This window comes from Ascidia mentula, chromosome 5 (assembly GCF_947561715.1).
Source record: "Ascidia mentula chromosome 5, kaAscMent1.1, whole genome shotgun sequence".
NCBI lineage: Eukaryota > Metazoa > Chordata > Ascidiacea > Phlebobranchia > Ascidiidae > Ascidia > Ascidia mentula.
Window position 1 is genome coordinate 2,230,880 of NC_138570.1, and position 22,155 is coordinate 2,253,034.

Sequence of the window (22,155 nt, forward strand, 5' to 3'; positions counted from 1 at the left end):
GAAAACAGCTTTAATTTTTTTCATACAAAATCACTCGGACACTTTTCTTCCAAATTTTTCAAAAGCGAAGAACCAAGTTCTACAAAACACAACTCTGTGCAATATACTTGTAACAAACCGCACTGCCATCTACTCTCGAACTAACTTGAGAACGAAACGCTGGATCTGTCTACTGGACAACGAACAAACTCTACATTCTCCAACATGCAACAAAAATCAGGAGTTTCTACCTTAAATCAAATCCAGTCTCCGTGCTTGATCTTCGACGGAATAAATACTTGGCTCAGGTATTTGGTCGAGAGTCGAGTTAAGGCTTGGATCTCAGCCTTCTGTCGCGTGCTGGCCATAAGCAGTAGCTACAACAAAAAATGGCGTCAAAACACAAAACTGTTCAAAGTTTGCGTGCATTGCCTGACTCACCTCTTCTCGCAGTCGTTGATGGTGAACAACGTAAGGCCTCGTTAATATATCGCGACACTTTGCTACAGCTCGGTCGTTCAGCGCCATTATGACGTCAGCTGGCAGGTGAAGTCTAAATAAATACAATGTAACGTTAATCTCTTGCTTTTGTGTGAAACTCATGTTGTAAAACGAAGTATTACAGTCCAGCATATTTTGCTATTAGCCTAGGCGTCAACTCTATATACCTCCTTATTCAATGCTAAAGCTGCGTAGAAACACAAAAACATAGTTTTATGTTCCAGCGGAGTATATCAAGTGAGGGGTGGCCTTGTTTTGACACTGGACTTTATTCCTACCGTTTTATGTCGGATGGAAAAACTCCGATCCACTTCATGAAGGGAAGAGATAGACTGAGTGAATCATGAGATTGAGCCTACAAGGTAAGTGAGATGAGACAGATTCTAGAAAAATGTTAAGTGTTTCACAAACCAATGAAACTTAAAAAATTTGCAGAGGATCGATTGGCATCAGTATAATCTATGGGGACATTGATCCTCTGCAACTGTCTGCCTTGATACTGATATGAAAACGACAGATCTGTCAGTTAATAGCAGCACATGATGATTTCTGCGGTCTTATGTGGCAATTTCCCTTATATGTCCTTGATGCATTTTATGTTTCAGATAAATATTTATATACCTGTATGCAGTGACTTTCTAATAAATTTAGTTATGTGGTTAAACTTAGTTAGCAAAAACAGCACTAAAAAAAACACAGAAAACAACAATTTATAAGGTCAACCGATGAGGACCAAAGAAAAAAAACAGATATCTTACCAGAGATCCAAACCGATAGACGCACATAATTTCAATTCCTGCAATAGAAACAGTTTCATCCAGGAATGAACAAAAAGTATTTTACCCATACCATGTGGATCAGCATCAACAAGAGCAAGGACAGGTATCTGCAGTGAATTCCACATTTTCTTTATCATTAGCCTTGTATTTACATCTGGGATACCTTTGCCCTGAAATATTTTTGTAGTGTATCAGAATGAACCAGTTCAAATTGTCTTAACCTAATATTCACGACATGAGGTGTTTTCTCAACAAAACTTTAGTTTTGTATTTATGAATGTGACCATGAGATTAATATACAGGTTTTTGTGGCCAATCGCAGCAAATACTAATGGTAAAAATGTTGTTTATCTGTCCTGTACTAACAGTTATCATGATGCACTGCATGTTGCTGGAGAAGCAATCATCTTGAAGTCTTTGAAATGTTGCATCTTTCTCAACAACCAAAATAAACCTCGCTGAAGTGCTGCTTATATTATCGATCAAATCCACTAGCGTTGGAACCATTACACCCTGCACGATATTGCAATTGTGAAGATTCAGAAATAAGCAACATGATTTTAAAAAACACTATGAAAATTAAAGTTCCTGTTGCTGCCAGGCATATTGCAATTAAAAATGTACTGATCTTCTGGCATAAACGTACTGTATTCTTACGACAATTATGCCAGAAGATCAGTACACTATGAAAATTGTTAAACACACTGCATAAATATGCTGAATCATTATTTAACTTGCAAATTTCCAGTCAGGTATTGATCTTTTAAGTCATTGAATTCAACACACTTTTGTTGTGTAAAGATACCAGCTATTTTGGCATAAATGCTCGTAACTATGGTACAGATAAAAACATATGTAAATGTGTAAATTTGATGACTTAAAAGACCAATGCCTGACTGGAAATTTGCAAGTTAAATAATCATTCAGCATATTTATGCAGTATGTTTGACAATTTTCGTAGTGTTTTTTAAAATCATGTTGCTCATTTCTGAATTAATGAATGTAAATTTGTGACACAACGCAAATAATAACTCTCACATACATTTGTGCATTGGGCACAGTCAACCTGTTCCCCATCAGGTCCACAAAAAGTAAGATCTCCAACCAAACAACCTTTTGAAGTGGCAACCACATTTAACCATCTTCGTGGAACCTCTAGTAAACATGAGATTTCATCAACAAGCTGATCCAAAACTGCTTGTCTCTTGAAGAGCTTTAAACAAACAAAATCAACTTCAAACATTATTCTAATTTTATTCACAAAACATAGTGGATGCTTCATGGTTTTTGTGTGCATATCAATGGCTTACCTTTTGTGTATCTATCAAAAGATGAGAGAAAAATGCATTATAAGAACATTGGCAATAACTTGCCTGATACACAAATCATCGTTAAAAGCTTTTATGCATTGTCGACAAAAGTACAACCACAAATTCTCAAATGCAATAACCATTAAAAAGCAAAAAAGTGGGCAGTAGTTCACCTGAGGTTCTTCATAATATAGATCGCGCTTTGTGGCAACTTGATCAGTCTGCACAAGTTTGTAGACTTTTGACAAAACTTTCATTAACAAACCTGCAAATAAAGTAGATATAATAAATCAAACCATATTCCCTACAAGTTGCAAAAATTTACCATCATTTATTTAAAACAAAGCAACCACTTTTTACTCATACCAAATTTCTCCATGGTTAGGCTGCTGTCAAAAGAAACAGTTTTCATTGTTGAGTCTTCAGACATTTGCAGACCTTCATTTGGAATATAAACTGCATTGTTCCACTTGCTACGGCATCTGATAATTAGCAGGGCCTTGATTTTAAACATCAGCAATAATGTATTTAAGTGTGATAATTAGATTGGAAAGTAAGTTGTTTAAGCAACAGTTTTACATCAGGAAATGTTGACTGTGTGGACCAGATAGAAAAAATGTCAGCACTTTTATGAAAATTTACTGATAATCCATGCAACAACACCTAGGTAAAATTTGTTATATCAAAAAACATGTTGCCATTGTTTGTGCAGTTGCCAAGGAGAGTTTGTTGCAACCAACAAACTCTCCCATCTGGTGTATGGATGTATGGATATTGCCAAGGAGAGTTTGTGTATGGATAATGAGCAAATTGCTAACGTTTCACGAATATAAATGTATCAGTCTATTTTTCTGCATACTTTGCCCAACTAAAACAAAAAAAAAAAACTGGGTTGATAACCAACCATTTCTGTTTGAATTATGTTTAACAATAAACAAAAATAAGTGGATATTGCGCTATATAGTAACTTATACCTTAATTGGATAAATGGAGGTGTCGCTGTTGATATTTGGTGAACGACTTGAACTATAATGTCTTCAATTCTGCTGATTACCTCATCTCTAAAATAAAACAAAAACATATATTAACAATCATACAGGAAGTTTGCAAAAAAACTGTTTACAGACTTTCTTCCTCGGACATTAAATCCAGGACATATGAGCATATGAAAAAGTAGTGTAAAAATGTCACAAAAAAATATTTCAAAAAAATAAACGCACTTACTTCGGAATTTCTGGTATCTTGTTGACAGCAAAACAAGCTTTACATTCATAATGAAGTTGATCTAATTCACTCCAAAAAGCACTGGAAAACTCGTTCGACATTTTCGATAATTTCAAACGACTCGAAACTCAAGCAGAAATCAAACTTTGCAAAATTTCTCGCAAAATTTCCCGCACTTTTTGTCGAAATACCAACTCCAATGAGCGCTGCGTAATAATAGTATTTATTTATGCTGCAGATTACGCCTCCACAGTAACAAGTATTATCAGTACCCATGCCTTCTGTATATGTTGTTTTTTTATTTTGTAGTCATTGACGCAAATTAAAATTATTGCATTTCCTTTGGGCGGAAGATAGCGCTAAAGGTACGCAGGTGGGATAAATATTGTATTCGAAGGTACCATGTGTACGGAAACGGTTGCAGTCTGGTATTACTCATGTCACGCGACTGCCAGTCTATACAATTATTGCATGTGTATAATCCTTGTCAGATACATATCAATCAGGTAGGCCAATTTTTGCAACCCAAACACAAATTCCGGTTCAATCAAAGTACATAGCTACTGGTTTGCACTGGCACTTATCGAAGTTGCTTCTGTATCATCACAGAGACGACTTGGGCCAGACTTGTTCAATAATTACGTGAATTACAATCATACATAATACAAGTTTCGAAAAATGCAGCATATAAAAATCCCGGCATTTAGCACTTATTAATACAATTTCCTTACGATTTGAACGCTAAAGTCCCAGGTCTGGGAAAATCCAACGTTTGACAACTCTATAGAACAATGGCTGTATCACAAATAACGCCCTTGTATGCAAATGAGTTAAGGGTCAATTGAGTTTCTTTGTACGCTGGGATGCGAACGACAATTTTATTTTAAAAGCTGAACCTTGAAATGATATTTTGGTATCCAAGAGTAATATGCGAAACCGCAGTAATCTTCGCCTCCCGAGATCCTATGGTAGATCTTATTAACCAGTACTTCCCAATCAGGGTGTCGCGACCCATCTAGTGGTTCAGGAAGTTCCTTCTCGTGGGCCGCGAAAGCAAGTTACAATACGGATAAGTCGATTGTAACGTCGTGTGCAGAAGAGGTCGGGAACCAGTGCAATAAGCCACCAAGACATTCCCCAGTCTCAAAGTAGCAGGAATCTAATAACAATTGGGCTTCGCTTATATATCGAACATCACATTTGTATTTGCATCGCACTGTACAAACAGTCGAGGTAACCAGCACACAGGATGAAACGAACAATAGCTTACGGGAGTACATTGCTTCCCTGCAAATTGTCGGAAATACAATGCATACATTCATCCCTAACCGTTATTTGCATTGAAGTATTCAATACTCGGTACTGTGTCGATACAGACGAACAGCAAAACAATTAGTCTGCGCGTAGGTTTGGATAAATAGACCTCGCACGAGCCTTATGCAGGTTGAACTTTGTTTGCGTCTTTTGAAGGCAACGAATGCTAAGTATAGATTTAAATTCCAAAAATGAAAGTGTACATAAGGGTACAAAATGACTGCAGACATTTCGGCATTTAGACCAATCGTTGAAATATCCTATTTCTGTTGCGAAAAGAGTAAAATTGTACAAAAGCCGAGCGCAACGTGATCAACCTTTGACGAAGAAACAGCTGGTGTATAGCAGAATAAAACCAAATAGTGCTTGATGTTATGATTTCTGGGTGATTGCATGATACCTTCACAAAATAGTTTCAAAACACTTAGTGGTAAGAATTCCGCAGAAAAAAATGACATCGGACTCGTAGTTACTTTCAGCAGTGGTTCAAGAACCAATCTCCGCGGTAGATCTAAGATGCCTGAACCAGGCACCAAAAGCTTTCAAGTTGAATAATTTCCGGTGCATAGATCAACAAAGAGCTTCTTTTTGGAGTTACTTTTATCGCGTTGGTGCCCACAACGTCGTCAAATGCGCACTTTGGTCACGCTTCAGTAGCCACTGACGGATGAAGGGTCATTTAAAGGGCGGTGAACGAGAAATCCGAACGGACGCTGTTATTTTTCAAAAGTTGTTATAGTTTTTAACGTCTAGATTTTTTTGTTTCTCTTGGACGAGGGGGTGTATATTTATGTTAATGATAAGTCCAATCCAAAAAAAATTTCAAAGTTTTTGACATATATTTGGTCATAACCCATCATGATGCAGTAAAACTTGAAAAGAAGGCACCGGGTTCTTAATCTGCAGTTGATTATTTTCATTATTTTTTTCATCTGATAATTAGCAAAAATTTAAGTATAAACTATTGTTGTGCTTGTCATTAACACCTTCCTTTGTAATGGAGTATATTCCATTGCAATAGTTATACCCTATAGCACCCAATTGAAAGCCGGTTTAATTTTCTGGGCTGTATAAACACAAGGATAGCATAGATTTATATAATTCCTATGTATTCAAAGACTGAGTTTTGAAACACAACCTTTCTTTCAAGCGCGCGCGCCAAGCAAAGCGTCGAAAAATCGAAAAATGGAACTTGTTTAAAGTGCCCTCCACATACGGCCTGTGTTGTTTTAAAGCGAATGCGAGGATCCCCGATATTAGTTTCAATCAAAACGCAAGATATGAAACTTTTACTCGAAGAAAACCAATTAAGTTACTGCAAACTTCTGCCACATCGCCTAAGAAGTAACCGACCAAACTTAAATATGACTTTTTATGGTAGGAAAGTGGTCGAATGTTGCTCTATCCTCGCTCACTAAACCAACATGATCTTTTCTAAAAGCAAATGCTGCAGACGCCATTTTGATTTATATACAATGTTGATACTAATTTTCCAAAAAAAAGCATAGAAAACCAGTGATTGTTGGTTGGATTTTAAAATCGCTGTAACCAATAGGCTTCTAGCAAACAAATAATGAACATATATAATTGTTATCACCCTACGTAAAATTAACACGAATGTAAACACAATGTTAATTAAGAGAAGAAGTTTAAACGTCCCGAAATGTTGTACAAAAAAAATACAGATGGAAGCAAATTAAGAAATTCCTAGGAAACATTTTTTGATGATAAAATTCGCCATAAAGAAAAACATTGAAAGCATTCATGGATGTTTTCTAATTCTCGCAGTCTTTTTACTTTCCAAGTGCGCATGCGCAGAGCAGTAAACGTTACAGTACGGGAAATTGATGATCAGTTACAGGGGAAGCGTTCTCGCGACTCGAACGTATTGTGACGCGTTCTACAAAGACAGGCGATTTGGAATTACGGCGAAATGCAAGAAAGACACATATGTTTTTTAAGGAAAGCGTTTGCAAAATATTGTATAGAAGATGACTGTATGAGTTCGAAACGTTTACCAGCATTATGATGAACAGCATTCTAGCTTTGGCTTTTTTATTTAGACTACTTAACTCCAGATACTTTGCACCCAAGAAGATGGTTGTGTTGAGATAATTCGGTCAAGTAGCTCGTCTCGCTCTACATTGTGCACCAGATTGTATTGCATTCTGGGAAGTGTTTTTTAGTCGATGGAAAATATATACGTGTCAACCGAACCGCGGTAAAAACTGGTGTTTCCGCGTAGGGGACAAAAATACAAAATTGTTGCATTTTTCAAAAGTTGCGAGAGTCGAGTTGTTTTAACCTGGTGTAAAGAGTTTGCTCGCAAAACCCAAACCCTCGTTCGCACGGGTCACGGCATTTCCGTTCCCTGCCGGGCGAAATATATCGCGTGCAGCACGTGCGTTTGAGCGCGAAGCATAATTTGACATTGACCGAAAACTCGCCTTCGCAGCGTTGACAGAAATGCCGGTAAGCTCTCCCAGCAACGATTAGTTCGTGGTGTTAAGTTGCTGCAGGGAGATGTAGTCATCGCTGGTGCGTTGTAACGAAATGCGAAGGAATTATGTATTGCACCGGGTCGTTGGGATTGACCTGGAGCTCAGAATAAGAGCCCCAAACTTGCTGGATTGTTTGCACACTGGCGTGTATACCACAAGGTGGTGTCTAGGACAGACCGCTGATAGGTTTGCGATTGGCATCTTGAGTGAATTGATACAGGATGTTCGGATTATGAAAAGGACAAAGTGTAGGGTAGATAATTTTTTTTCTATGAAAAGCTATAGCTGATGCTTTCAGAGCTAGCTTCATTATAATTAGCGTATGCGCTTTGTTGGAGGATTCTTTTCGGTGTAAGTTCACTGCTATGCTTTATTTTTACCATTACTCTCTATGCCGTTAAAACTTTTAACAGTCTAGAAGCGCTGTAGGTTTAGCGCACACATTCGCCGTGGGTGTTGCATGTCAAAAATCGCAACCTACAAAGAGTTTTCTGAGCAAATTGCTTCAGTTGCGCAACATGGACTTTAAACGCGAGCAAAGCGTTGAATTGCAAAAAAACGAACCGCAGCTTGCTCGGCGGCCGGCCGTGTCTATTTCAAAGCGATTTTTAATCCTTCCGACGTTGAGGGTGCTACCGTGCAAGGCGACACAAAAGGTATCACGTTGGCCTGGGCGAACCGCTCAAAACGGGCCAACGAATGTGGGGTCTGCAGCCGAAAGAAAATACGAGAGCAATGTGTTGCGCACGCACGAGGTCCGTGGCTAATGTATTGCAGGGCACCGCTATGGTGAATTGCGTTACAAACCGATTTTGGCCACCTGTGAGGTTTAAGAGGTTTCTATACGAAAAAAACGAACTAAATAAGGTTGAAACCGTGAGGACAAGGGTACAAGTCTATTGGACTTAAAAAGAGCTTTGCAAATTTTTAAAACTATTACGATTTCGGGGTTAAGACTGATATCTTTTTCGTTGTTATTCGCGGTAAATCAATAGGATTTGCGATCGAGCACCAAAGTATATGAACAGGTTCTAGAAAATTTTGGCCATACAGTGAGTCGGGAGTGATATAACAGAAAACAGATGTCAAATAACAGGGGAAGAGATCCCAATGATATGTATTTTTTGTTATTACTTGCTATCTATGAGTTAGCTTGCAAGTTGAAAGGAATAAAAAACTTTTTTTAGGGAGTTTTAAATCTTTCAACCTGTTATAAAAACAATAGGACGCCTGCAAAAAGAGCCACGACGACCACCTTGATGATCGCCCGACATTTTGTTTTAACTTTAAAGTTTGACCAACAGACAGTTCAATAGATTCGAAACTTTTACTGTTTGCTTGTTTTTAATTTTGGGGAGATGAGGTTTTGGGATTTTATTATTTTTATAAATTTCTTTAGAAGTTGCAGACTTCGTCAATTGATCGTTCAGTTTCAATTTTATTAAATACGTCAGATTTATTGAAAATCGTTTACTTTAATTTTTTTTATTTCAATATTTGTTTATTTATCTTTGTTTTTGAACCTTTGAAGATAAAGATTTAGAAACAAGTGGTTATTATGAGCGGTCTCGTAGCATACCCCGTCACTGAAAAGGGAGCGCGCAAGCCTAAATGTGCCAGATGTCGCAATCACGGAGTCATATCCTGGCTGAAAGGCCACAAGAGGCGCTGTCCTCACAGGGAGTGCCAATGTGCGAAGTGCAATTTGATCGCCGAACGCCAGAGGGTTATGGCTGCCCAGGTGAAATTGTACATTTTATTGTAGAAAATACAACATGGCTATGATAAAGTTTTTCATAGCACATGTTTTCGGTATAATTGCCTCGAGTACCGGAGGTGGAGGAACACTACTTGTTACCTACTATCGCTATCTCGTTAGAAAGTAATTTTATACAAAGACACTGTGTATCAATTTACAGACCAAACATAAAATTGCAGCAAGCGTAGTAGAATACGAATATCAAATGTGTTAATACTATGGATTAGCACAAAATACATTCAAAAAGCTTTATATTACAAATATCCACCTGTTTGATCGAGTTTTCGTTCCGGCGTTCCAGCTCCTACACCCGTGACACTTGTGTGAGGCAAAAACAGAAATAACAGCAATCTGTCGCAATCATACCCGAAGCAATCAGTGTCGATACAAGGCGTGACAAAAATATGTTACACGACATCAAAACAATTTATTTGGCTTTCAAACATGTGCACGCCGTGTGTTTCGCAAGAGAAAGTATTTTTCAAGATTCAATCACTGAGAAAAATAAGATTTCAATAATATACGATTTGACCCTTGGACAAAACATCTTTTCAATCTCATTTGTTCTCTACGTTCAGACCCTGTAAGTATCGTCAAACGGCTAAGCTTTGAACAAAGTTTTGCGGCCTGATGAATAGAGGACTTCATCGCCCTCCTGTCAGCATTACCCGCGTAACGTTTAGTTTTATTCACAATGTGTTTATATTCTGTTTGCATTGTTTGCGGAATAAATTATTGACCTATGTACAGTGAAGCGAATGACGATTTGACTCTGTCGTTAGATCAACGCCGTTATACTGAACCAGAAAACCGTACGTTCGACAAAAGAGTTTGTTCCTTCCCAGGTTGCCCTGAAACGCCAACAAGCGGCCGAAGACGCGATTGCTCTCGGTTTGCTTCTCGTAACCAATGACAACAAGCAGGAGGAAGATGAGGATCACTCTGACGACGAGGAGACAAAATCAAGAGGAGATGAGAAACGAAGAAAAAGCGAAGATCCCACTTCTGTGGGTCAGGATCGGGTGGTTCCCCCAGTGCAGATCAAGCCCCAAATCACGGGTAAGTTCGTAGCTCAGTCGTTCGTTGATAACAAGCGAACGTTTTGCAATTTTACTCGCAAAACGTAGGCGCGACGATTCGAATCCTTTATTATATTTGGGGTTACCAACCCAATCTATCATACACCATCGATTTATGCAGATACGGCCATTTCTATCATACGCCTCTGGTAACTCAATTGTAATTGACACGAATTCCAGCGGTGTTTTTGATACACCACAAGGGAATTTTGTTTATCACGCAAGTTTCCATGCTAATTTTGACAAATATCTCTGTGTTACGAATGTCAAGGAAAGCCCGGTTATTTGTCGAACAATTCTGGCAAGGCCCGGTGATACGACAACTATTATTTCTGGCTGGGCCCCTAACTAATGCATACTACTCTGTTTACGTTTCAATTAAATAAAGCTGTCCATAATCTTGGTCACGGAGTTGTTGTTGAATGTGGTTTGTTGCGAAACATACTGAATACCAGGACGCCATTTTGTTAGAAGGCCAATCATTTAAGAGCTGGAAAAAGCTGAACGTTTGTCAATGTCACTCCTGCAGAATAGCAAACTCTCGAGGAAAAATAACCACAGATGCGAACTAAAGATAATAGGGTGTCAAATTCCGACATGTCTCGCCTCTGTCGCAACGGACTAACGAAATGCGCAAATCCATCCTGAGCGTTTAAGTCAATCGCTGCCTGTCGACGGGTCACGGTTCAACGCGTCGGGTTACAATAATATTTCTGCTGTGTCAACCATCAGGTGACCTTCCTTCGGGCACCCAAGTTACGTGCGGGTCACTGGAACCCCGCGACGGGGTCAAGGTGCCCGACGGGGCTCAGACGCGTGCGAAGTGGCCGCTGGCCTGCACGCAACGTCGGTCAGATGGCCGCTCGGCGTCGTGGGAATGGTCAGCGGTGCCCAGTCCAACTGGCGCTTGTTTTTTCCTGTGTGTGTTAAGTTGCAAATATGAGTGACGTACCGTCGTGGATGGCCTTGTTATATTTTGTACTGTGAGCTTGTGAAACAGACTCCGGTCCCGACGGTCGCACGGATTTCTACCGGGGGTGGGAAGCTACGATACCCCGTCCTGACCGTTAGCACGCAACCAACGAAACAAATATTCGTGTATTTTTTGTGAAACAAGCGATTTTAGTTGCGGTCACGGTGAAGTCATCGGAGAACCGATAAGGACAGAACGGAACCCGTCTAATACAAGTGTGTTGGGGGTGCTTTTGCGATACAGAAACACGATAAGCTCAAGCGCTGTTAGTGTATTGTCAATGACAAACTAACGTGTTTTGTAGGTCGCAAAACACACTTGAAACTATAGAAAATGTACTTTCAGCGTTTATGTAAAATCACGAACGACGAGACTCGTGGTATGTTATATGGATCATACTTCCTGTTTTAACCCCATTTTACAAGTGAAAATTCCAAATGTGATCTCTAAGAGCAGAAGGACCCTCTATTTGCAAAACTAGCCCCGATAAATGCAAACTCTCCAAACTAAACAAAGTATATAAAACAGCACGTACCGATGTAATTATAAACATAGATTTAGATTTAAAATTGTGTCCGCCTTAGTATCAATTTTATTATGCAGTTTGATGTAAGAAATCGTGAAGTAGAGGCAGAGGCGGGTTGAGTGAAATACTTAAATGGGCAAATCTCCCACAAAGCGTCGAATTAGAGCAAAAATGCAAAGATAAAGCTAACGTGCGACCAATCCACCGCCCATACACTGTCTCCTCTTGACCCAAAGTTAAAGTCTCGACCCCTGTGTTGTGTAATCCAAAACTTACTGCAAGTCTCTGCCAAATCACACCTCGCGAGTGTCACTTTATCCTTCGACGCGAGATGATTGACGTCATTGCCTTTAAATGCGAATCGACTTGTTCGAGTTTGCCCATTATTCATGTTGAGTATTTCCAATCGTCGTTGCGCTCAAGCATTCATCGCGGTTTCTTTTATGGTAAGCTGTGTTTGCTTCAGGCTTGACAGAAGGGCTGAGTGGTTTTTGTTGGCGTGTATCTAATTCCTATACAACACAGGTGCTATGTGCGAGTTTACTCGAACGTAACTTGCACTAAGATTTAGTCCTTCGGCGACATTCATAACTGCTTCGCGAACCTGATTGGGCCGAATAATTTAAGAACTTCTGAGAAAGAAGATAATTTCAAATTAAACGGGAAACACAATATATATCTGTGTGTACTTAATGTTTACAGAAATCGTAAGCACTAATGTACAATACTAACTTCAGTTGGCGTAATATCTTAAATTCACGCCGTTTTTTTGACAAATTAAAGAGCAGTAAAATCGTTGTCTTGTCAACAAGCTGTTTTCATGAATAACATTACAGATTTGTTCCTTAAACCAACAACCGATTAAACAACTCTATTGCGTTGACAGAAGTGCCGGGCAAGGATCCGAAGCAGAGGCAAAATCCACCTAAAACCACAACAACCTCACGACCGAGGAAACAAGCCACACAGAAAAGGGACTCCCCCACCTGGGAGAACCTGGATGTGAACAACTCCATTGTGAAGTCTTTTAGGCCGGGTCGTCTCTCCAAAGAGGAAATGCTGCAACGCCTTTTTCCGTCACAGAGAGGCAGCGTGAGAAAGCTGGTACTCCAGGGCTGCAACGGCGACGTCGTAAAGGCCATTGAACATTTCTTGTCGGCTGAGGATGGCGCTGTCGATCCGGATAAATTGAACGAGAAAAATATCAACATTGATCAGCCAACAGAGCAGTTCGTAACTAAATCACCGAACAAACAAAGCGATTATTTTTGGAATGAGCTTGAAAGAAACGGGACAAAATGCAACATGACTTCGCGAAAAAATCCGCCAGAATTGATTTTGTGTAGACAACCCAACGATTTTTTACATTCCACGTCACCAAGAACGGAACAAGCTAAGCATAATCCAAAAAACAGCCAAAGTACACGAGTTGCCTTAATTCCAGAGTTGTGTCCCAGCAAAAGCCTCTCCGTTTCATCGACAGAAGGCCTAGAAAGCGAGCTTAACTCACCAGACTTTGAACCTCAAGCTCATCAACCGTTTCTTCCAACCCCTCCTTTGTCCCTTCATAACATCGGCGAAGATAAACATTTCCGCCCGAGTTTTGGGTTCGGTTTCCCCATGAATAAGTTGACCGGGTTTGGAGTGTACAAAGAGCCGTCGGCAAAATATTTCTACCCTGCGGCGAGCGACGTTAAGCCCGCGTACGCTGCCATTAATCCACAGGGCTTGTATTTTAATTTCCCCAGCGTTGCGCCTCCAATTCATGGCGGAACTATTAGATTTCCATCGCTGTTTTCGCTTCCCCCGCCCCCCGGTGGAAGGCTTGGCATTGCTGCTTTTCCCCCGCCTGGTAGAGGTAGTAGATGATCGTGAAAATAGGGATACAGCCGAAAAGAGGAAACGGTTTTACACAGACTGTACAGAAGGGTTAATCGGTTTCACGTGACGCCAAAATTGGATTACTGTCGTCTCAACTGAAAATCATGGCGCTCCATCAGTGAGACAAAGCGAAACCAAAATCCGGGAGAATCAAAAAAAGTTCTGTTCATTTGCTCGACAACCTTGCATACTCTCATTGCGATAGAAACCCCATAAAGACGTATGTGTTCACCAGATGGGAAAACTCCGGTCTGTTGGTCTTACAATCTGGTCCCGTGGGGGCTGGTTAGTAAAAGTATCGCTGAAGAACACACGTAATTTCAGTGTACGTTTTTTGCTCTTCGGTTGCAACTTTTTTATCTTCTTTATTGTAATTAAGTTGGTTCAACAATTGTAGTGGAAACACTGTTTTTCTGCTTTAAACTCACTTCGATCATTGGCCCGCCGGTCAAGTTTTTGACAGCTTCTGCACCGTGAGTTGAAAAATTTGCCCACACCTGGTGTACCCTGTGGTTCACGTTTGATTTTTGACTAAAAATCTCCAAATAATATACGTGACGAGTAAACGGCGACGTTTATTTCAAAACACCTAAATTTTTTTTCAAGAACAAGGAAAATAGACGTTCGCTAACAAAGCTCTGTCGGTCAATAAAATAGTATCCAAAACCAGCATAAGTTCCAGGTCGCAATAACCATGATGAGTTGATCCAAGTATTTTTATACGCTCTGCAATACACGTAAAAAGTTCCAAGAAAGTATTGCGATATTTTATAGTTCTGCGTGTTCCACTTTGCTTTCTTTAGTGGCATCCGCTCCTTGTTTTGCTTTAGCGCCTAAAATATACAATTCTTGCATTATTTTTGGATGATAGTCGAAAAAATACAATTCTTGCACTATTTTTGGATGGTCTGCAGCTCCCAAAATGGAAATAGTTCCAAAAGTAACTCTGTTCATCATTGTGACGTAATACTTTACATGCTTAGAGAATATCAGTTTGTCAAACTCAAAGGCAGGGAAACAAACATTACCTTCTTCTGGCTGTTTTGGAGCCGGTTTCAGTTCCAGGACTGCTGTTGTGCTTGAATGAGGACCAATCACAACATCGAATTCGACCACGTGATCCTTCTTGTCTTCTGATTGGTAGACGTCATAATCCAGCGGTTGTTTCAGGATAAGAGATTCCCAGGCTTTCTCAGCAGCCAATGACACAGTGGCGTTGTTATAGGTGACAGTAAACCCTGAAGTTTGTTTCGATAGAAATCAGAAAATCAATTAGTCACAAAATATTACAATGTAACAAAATCTTTCTTTGTTTTTTTCAGCAAAAACTATTTTTTCAACTGAATAATATTTAAGTCAAGTTTTAAATAGTGAAAAGGAAATGGTTATTTAATGTTTTCAAAAACAGCCATTTTAGAAATTTACCTTCGCCCAATTTTTTGGTATTCACTCCGGACAAACTGAAACTACGTCCACATGACGAAGCGCCCGTGTTCGCTACAGCGAATATAATGCGCGTCTTGCTCTTTAGCGCCACCGTGAAGCACTCGTCCTTGTTATCCCATTGTTTCTTTATTGGAAGACTGCCTGCCACATTAAAATATAAGTATTAAGAACCTAGTCATGGCAATTGGCTGCATTTCAGCCAGCACGGCCGGGTGGCCACCTTTCGTCACATGCAGCCTGTCGCAACCCATCACCTCCCAGTGCGACTGGCTGCGGTTCTACGACAGACGGTGATTCTCCGTGAGGAAATCACCTTTACATGCTGTGCGCCTGACTCGATAACCTTTATGGTTTTATCGGTGCCCAGGCAATTTCATTTTTCTGTATATTGTTCTTACGCGTAGTTGCTGTTTTTCGCAAAATAAATATGATTTGATTTGATTTTTGAATATCTGCTTTTCCTAATCAATAGAGTCGGACATTTTATGCAAAACTAAGTAGTTTTTAGTCGACAGTAAAATAATAAATGCTTATGTTTTAGAAAACTCAAAAAGAGAGTGGCAGAGGAACTGCATCATATGATCTTCTGTTTTGAAAGACATAAATATTAATTTCGAGTAGTGACATCGTCATTTTCTTTATTTATTTAAACAGCGGATGGCCTGCCACTCAATTTGAGTTTTCTGGATAAAAAACAAATCCGTTGGTTAACACCAGGCAGCACAGGGTATTTCCTGCAGTCTTGTATGACAATTTATCTTATGTTCACATTCAATACATAGTTTGACCAGTCAGGTGATCTCTTTAAATCAAAAGGGGCCTTTTTGACATAACAACACTCAGGAGAGACGACACCTAACTTTTGTTTAAAAATCCAACAACCTTGTTCGATGTAGGGCAGGAATGTGGAAAAGGCAGCGAATATCTGCTTCTCCCGACCTCGTCTATCGAACATTCCAGCGCAGCGATGAGACCAGCTCTCATCCGATAAAGCATGATACACTGACTTGGTGACCCCGAACGAGTACTGGAGGAACAGATTGGCCAAGAGTCGGACGCCTGAAACATATTAAACAATTTGACGAAAAAAAAATCTTGAAATCTTGAAATTATCTCTAAAGCTTGAAACAGTGACGGGTATCCATGTATATTTCCTAAATTTGTCGAAGTGAATGTGTTTGATTCATTGTGACGTCACAGTAGAACGCGTCATTATAATTTCATTATGTAGGTACGCTGGGGTTTGAACAAGGGTTACTTAGTCCAATTTTGTAGGGCATTAAACATTCTGTGATTTACGGCTATATGAAGACAACCATTTATGAAAGGCGAACAGGGATAATTTCAGTAAATTGTTATATTCTGGGTTTCTTGTGGTTGAGGTACCTTTATTTCTGTGAGAATTCTAACCACAAATGGCAATAACCTTCCTGTCACCTGTAACTGGGGATTGTCCAACTGTGTTTGGGATGTCGTCATCCACGTGGATTGTTCTCCCGAATAGTTTGTAGTAACAATCGTCAATGTCGCCGTTAAACTCCACCTCGTCGAATGCGAAGTTGTTCTCCGGTTTGTATTTGAACTTGGACACGAAGATCGGTTTCTTCGGCCACGATTTCGGAATCAGAGCCTGAAAGTAATTAAGTAGAAGGACAACAAGGAACGACAGAATAGTTGTGCGATTTACTTTCAATGATGTTAAATTTTACTGAATTTTTAACGATGACTTTTTTAGTCTTGATATCAGAATGGGAAAAAATTATGCTGGCCAAAAACGAAAAAGGTCTGCATTTAACGTTGTTTAATAAAGGACGCCTGTGGTTAAAGCAACTTAAAAATGCCTAAATTAAGGAAGCCTATTCCCAAAAAGGATATATCGTAGAAATAAAGACGGTATGATAACACTGTGTATATGCGGGAAACAGAAAACGTCAGCATATTTGCACAGTGTCAGACACATTTGCCACAACAGACAAAATATCGATCAGACATCCATATACCTTAACCATCTGTCTAAATCCTTGCAATTCACGTTCAATCTCGTGCAATGGTGCTCCCCTGTCGGTTATGTGAAAGTTCCAAGCGTGCAGCACATCGTAAGCCTCGCGATCCTGACCTGCAGGGTAAATAAAACCGATGAGGTACAAACCAAAGATAACATACAGGTGTATTTTGGGTATAATGCAATCAACCACGCATGTCTTGGGGAATACCCTATAGTATATTCACAGATAAAATGAGCATTTGAACCAATAATACCTTGCAGCAGTTTAGATGGCGTTTTACACCAATATGGTACAAAAACTTATTCCATACAATATAAGGTGATTGTGAAACTTTGTTCAGACTACACAACAAACCTAATAGTTCCAAGTAGGGTCGTGATCCAGTCGGATGAGAGGCCCCAATTCCTACGAACATGTGTTTGTCGTCGGAGATATTGCGCGCTCTCATTTCTTCCCTTACTTTCTTGAGCAGAGCAACGTAATCTTCGGGCTCGATGTGCATGAATTCGTGCCCGTCCGGTTCGAACGAAAGTTCAATGTAGGGAAGACGTAATTCTACAAATGTTTTTTGTTTATTATAAATAAGAAAGCTGGGTTGAAATGAAAAAAAAATTCTTACCGGAACGATTGAATATGCCGAAGAAAAATAAAGCATTATATTTTTGTATACAAGTTGAGATTTCTTAAATAAGTGAATCAATTTACGAAATATAAGTTTCTCAAAACTATTTGGGAAATAACAGCCGTTGAATTATTAGCAATGTCGTTCCGATTTACTTTTAGCCCTGTAACCAAGCCAAAGTTAAGGCCAATTAAGCAGATGCAGACAACTCGTGGCATTAACACAGAGGTTTCGTACTTATCCTTTCCAAGTATTCCAACGACGTCGCCCAGAACTTCGCAAAGTCGTCCACAAACTCTCGCATAAAAATAAAGTAATCTCTGTCCGCTCTCTCCTTTTCTTTCTCCAACTTTTCTTTGGTCCATTCTTCAGGTTCTTCTTCGACCGCAATACCGTCCTATGTGTGAGGTGGCAAGAGATTTAAAACAAAGTCGCCTTATTAATACGTGCAGAATACCGAAAAAAAGGACCACTTGAAAGGAATGAAATTCACCTTCAATGATGCTTTGTGTTATATTTTTTTTTGGTTAATGTGATAATGTCTACCGAATCATGCTGGCTAAAACGAAAAAGGTCTGCATTTAACATGATTTCAGCTAAAACAAACCTAAAAAAGAAAACAGCTTAAAAAGTCTAAAAGTACAGGCACATGTATGACGACAAATCACATAAACAAGGACGGTATCCTGTTTATCAATGAAATTGATCGGCTATAAATTATTATTGCAAGAAGACATTTTTTAATTTGTTGTACTATAACTTTCTGGTGGACTATTTTGGACAGACTGAATGTAAACTTTATTCGCGAGAGTTTTCTCTAGCCCAATCTCGCTTTATCAGGTTGCAAGTTCACCCATTCGTTACGAACCAAATCGAAATAGTTTATCATAAAATATGAATATTTAACAGGCCGAGTACCCTTTTAGCTTGTTCCTCTGCTCTGAAACGTTCTATATTGGAAGGTGTTGAGTAGTAAGTGTTTGGGGCTGTGGTCGTTCCGGCAATAATCTGGACGTCGTTTTCTTGTAACATTCGACTGGTATTCTGATGAAATAGGTCGAAAGTTCGAACAAGGGTAAAATGACCGTCAAAGCCATGATTGATTATTAATAACAGATAAGAGCGACCGTGCGGAAATTGTCCTGAAAATTTTGAAAAATCTCTCAATCTAAGCCAGGCGAACAACTCATCGTACGATTTAACGATATTTACAAGACGATTTCGATATATTGTTCATAGATGCACGATGTCAATCATCACAGGCACAAACAAAGGACGTTGGACATTATTTATTTGCATGACGTCAACTAAAGATGGAATGACTGTACAATGCGAAAGCGGGGGGAAAATTAACATCTTTGTAAGCTACAGACAGTTGGCCACTGTTTCGACCTACCAGGTCTCATCAGAGTGCTTGGCGTCATTTTGCTTATATTATTCTGTCTGGGGTTCCTAATATACCAGGTTTAACAACAATATTTGACATACCATCATTACCTCCATAGGCTCAATGTCATGGGCTAGGTTCCAGTAAATGCTTCCCACCCATCTAGACATTATTTCGTCATCAGCGAAACGGGGGGCGGGGGCAGCCCCAGAAACTTCCCAAACCGTTTGCCAATATCCCGTCGTCAACACCGGTCCTAACCTTTTCATCATCGATTCGTACCTTTGAATAAATATGTGGTTTGCATTCAGTCCCGTATAGACTTAACCGTGCGACCAAACCGAGCTATAAAACCATGCTGACGTGAATAGGCGTGTTAGCAATTCAGAATTGTATCAACAGCAGTTATAGCAAGCCACAATAAAACGTTGTGAATGGCTGCAAGTAATGCGTATTCAGTTATACAGTATTTATGTGCTTATTTACGTAGAAAAGCATTTTGGCCTGAATACATACACACGCCGAACATTCAGCGCATCTCTAGCACATTACAAACAAGCAAAACGCTCAGAAAGACGTTTATGTCGGAGATATGCCAGCATACTTGGTGTAGTTGTGTGTGTAGATTTCTGCCCCAAACTCGACGGGAGACAGCGACATCATCTTGCGAACATCAACTTCGAAAAAGTGATCGGGCTGCTCTTCGGCTTCCTCTTCGCACGTTGCCACGGCAACCAGAGACAGGATCAAGAAGAGGATTTTCAAGGCGGACATTTTCTCTGTTCTTTGGGAACTAAAACACTGCAGAGCGGAAACTTTCGTGTTATCATAATAAGATCTTTCAATTAAAACTCTCCGAAGACATTACTGACATTTTTAGCGTGCGACACTATTATGCACTTCACATATATCTTAACTTCTGACTGTGCGTCATTTTGCATGGCAAGATTGCGAACTCAACTTTGTGTACCAAACTGAAGCTTTCAGCTCATTCCAACGTTCACATTATATATTTACATCGGAATTCGGCCAACAGTTCCTCAATTGTTACAACACTGCCTAAAGTAACTTGCGACGTATTCATTCCAACCTGCACGTGGCCCAAGTAATGTGGCACGCGCAGCAATGAACACGTCACCCGCCGCCTAATGTTTGCTTGTGACGTCACACAAGCCGTGTAACTTCTTCCGTGAGAATCAGTCAACCTGTCGTTTGACGCCCAGAAAATCGAGAGACCTGGTGTGACTAAAATAGATTTGTAACTTTTTTGTCGACATTACGTTGTATCCGAATGAGCTTGTGGGAATTATAGACCTGTGATAAATTGACAGAAATAATAAAAAAACACAAAGATTTGAGAAGCTCAACACCAGAAACCTTGTTTATTTGCAACTATGAGTCGGTAACCTCGCACTTTTGGAGGAAAAATTCTGACCAAAATGAAAACAAAAAATCCGTAACCTTTCGATTAGGTGTAAAAAAAACTCGTCGAAAGCAAACATTACACAGAAGGCAGAAGAAACAAAACAATGCAAGAATATAAACAAAATGTTCGGTTGTTTCAATCAGATTGTGTCAAAACTAGCGAATCTTAAACAATAGTTTTGACTACACAGGCTTTTAATTCCGACATAACTACGTTATTGTTATCAATATTAGGTTACAGCATGAAAGCGGGGGGGGGGGTCTGCAAGACCGATACGCTTGCATATCTTTGGCGTTTGCGAAGATAACCTAACATGCGACAGATATGAACGTGGAGAACATACGAAGATGTCGGTTAATATAAACGGCAGAAGCAGGAAGAAAATCAAGCCGTGTATTAGGGTTGGATTCAGATAACATGTCGCACAAAACGTTAAATATTGACCACATATATTGAATATTTCCAGTAAATAAGTATTAAGACATACAGAAGGCCATGGGTGTTATTAAATGGATTCAATATAAAACGAGGAAACGTCAGTTTCAACAATTCGAGTTAGAGCATGACATGTTTGCTATGCGTTGGCCACAGTCATGGATGCTATACAGCGCCGGTCCTCGTAGGATATGCAAAGCCGATAAGAAAAAGAATGCGGGCCATGCATTTCACCTAAAAATCACAATAAGCGAAGCCAAAATTTACAGTTTCTGGTGTTTGTTTGGTTTTCATGGCAAATTTCGAGGCCCGATTTGTTCAAATCCGTCAAATATGGTAAACCAGTGGTCATGCTGATAACCAACTTATCAGCTACTCGAAAGTTTAAATACGATATTCAAACGTAACAAGAATCGCCGACAACAAAGGGTGTTTCGTTGCAAAGGAACTGATACGTGTTATTGGCAAACCAGTTCAAAGGGGAGTTTGCTTAAAAGAATAGCTGGAACTCGCGATGCAACAATTCTCTTTATGACGTCACATGCAAATTAACCTGGTTCAAAACAGCTTGCAACGCATGCAAATGCAAAAAGACCAAGTGCAGCACAGCGCCGAATTACATAATTTAGCAAAATCAACGCTTTGAATTTGGCGTCGAACGTTCAAACCGCGGGAATCTGCTCTCGTCCGACGGGGAGCGCCAACCAGTGGCCTCTTTCATTTGCAGTTTGCACACCCCACCATCACACAATGCAGTTGGGTTGGTGCAAGGCGCGAAGCGATTCAAAGACACACATATGATGGGTCTTCATGGACTCATTTGAGCCCAAAAACGGTTTTCCTTGTAAGTAGATGGTGCCATGACGTCATATTACGATTTACAGCGTCCGGGTTTGAAGTACCTCACGGTCAAAAACGCCACAGGAGTAGGTTAATAAATATAGGCGGGAGGACTGAACAACACTAAAGTGCCAGTGGTTCAAAGAGCGATCATCCCAATTCACAAG

The 22,155-nt window shown here is 39.8% G+C and overlaps 2 protein-coding genes across 2 annotated transcripts; both read right to left on the minus strand.

Moving 5' to 3' along the window:
• Positions 1 to 236: 236 nt before the first annotated feature.
• Positions 237 to 2,999, minus strand: LOC145903250 (meiotic recombination protein SPO11-like). The gene is made up of 9 exons (XM_082991314.1): positions 2,936 to 2,999; positions 2,743 to 2,834; positions 2,302 to 2,472; positions 1,626 to 1,772; positions 1,330 to 1,429; positions 1,239 to 1,276; positions 759 to 835; positions 421 to 532; positions 237 to 356 (listed from the first exon to the last, which is right to left on the minus strand). The coding sequence occupies exons 1-9, from the start codon at positions 2,997 to 2,999 to the stop codon at positions 237 to 239; spliced, it is 921 nt and encodes a 306-aa protein (XP_082847440.1).
• An 11,523-nt stretch (positions 3,000 to 14,522) lies between these two features.
• On the minus strand, positions 14,523 to 20,061 carry LOC145901821 (uncharacterized). Its single transcript, XM_082989626.1, has 11 exons — positions 19,892 to 20,061; positions 19,389 to 19,569; positions 18,819 to 18,944; positions 18,138 to 18,297; positions 17,633 to 17,833; positions 17,273 to 17,388; positions 16,710 to 16,902; positions 16,155 to 16,331; positions 15,252 to 15,413; positions 14,855 to 15,064; positions 14,523 to 14,659 (listed from the first exon to the last, which is right to left on the minus strand). The coding sequence occupies exons 1-11, from the start codon at positions 20,059 to 20,061 to the stop codon at positions 14,595 to 14,597; spliced, it is 1,761 nt and encodes a 586-aa protein (XP_082845752.1). The 3' UTR covers positions 14,523 to 14,594.
• Positions 20,062 to 22,155: the final 2,094 nt, after the last annotated feature.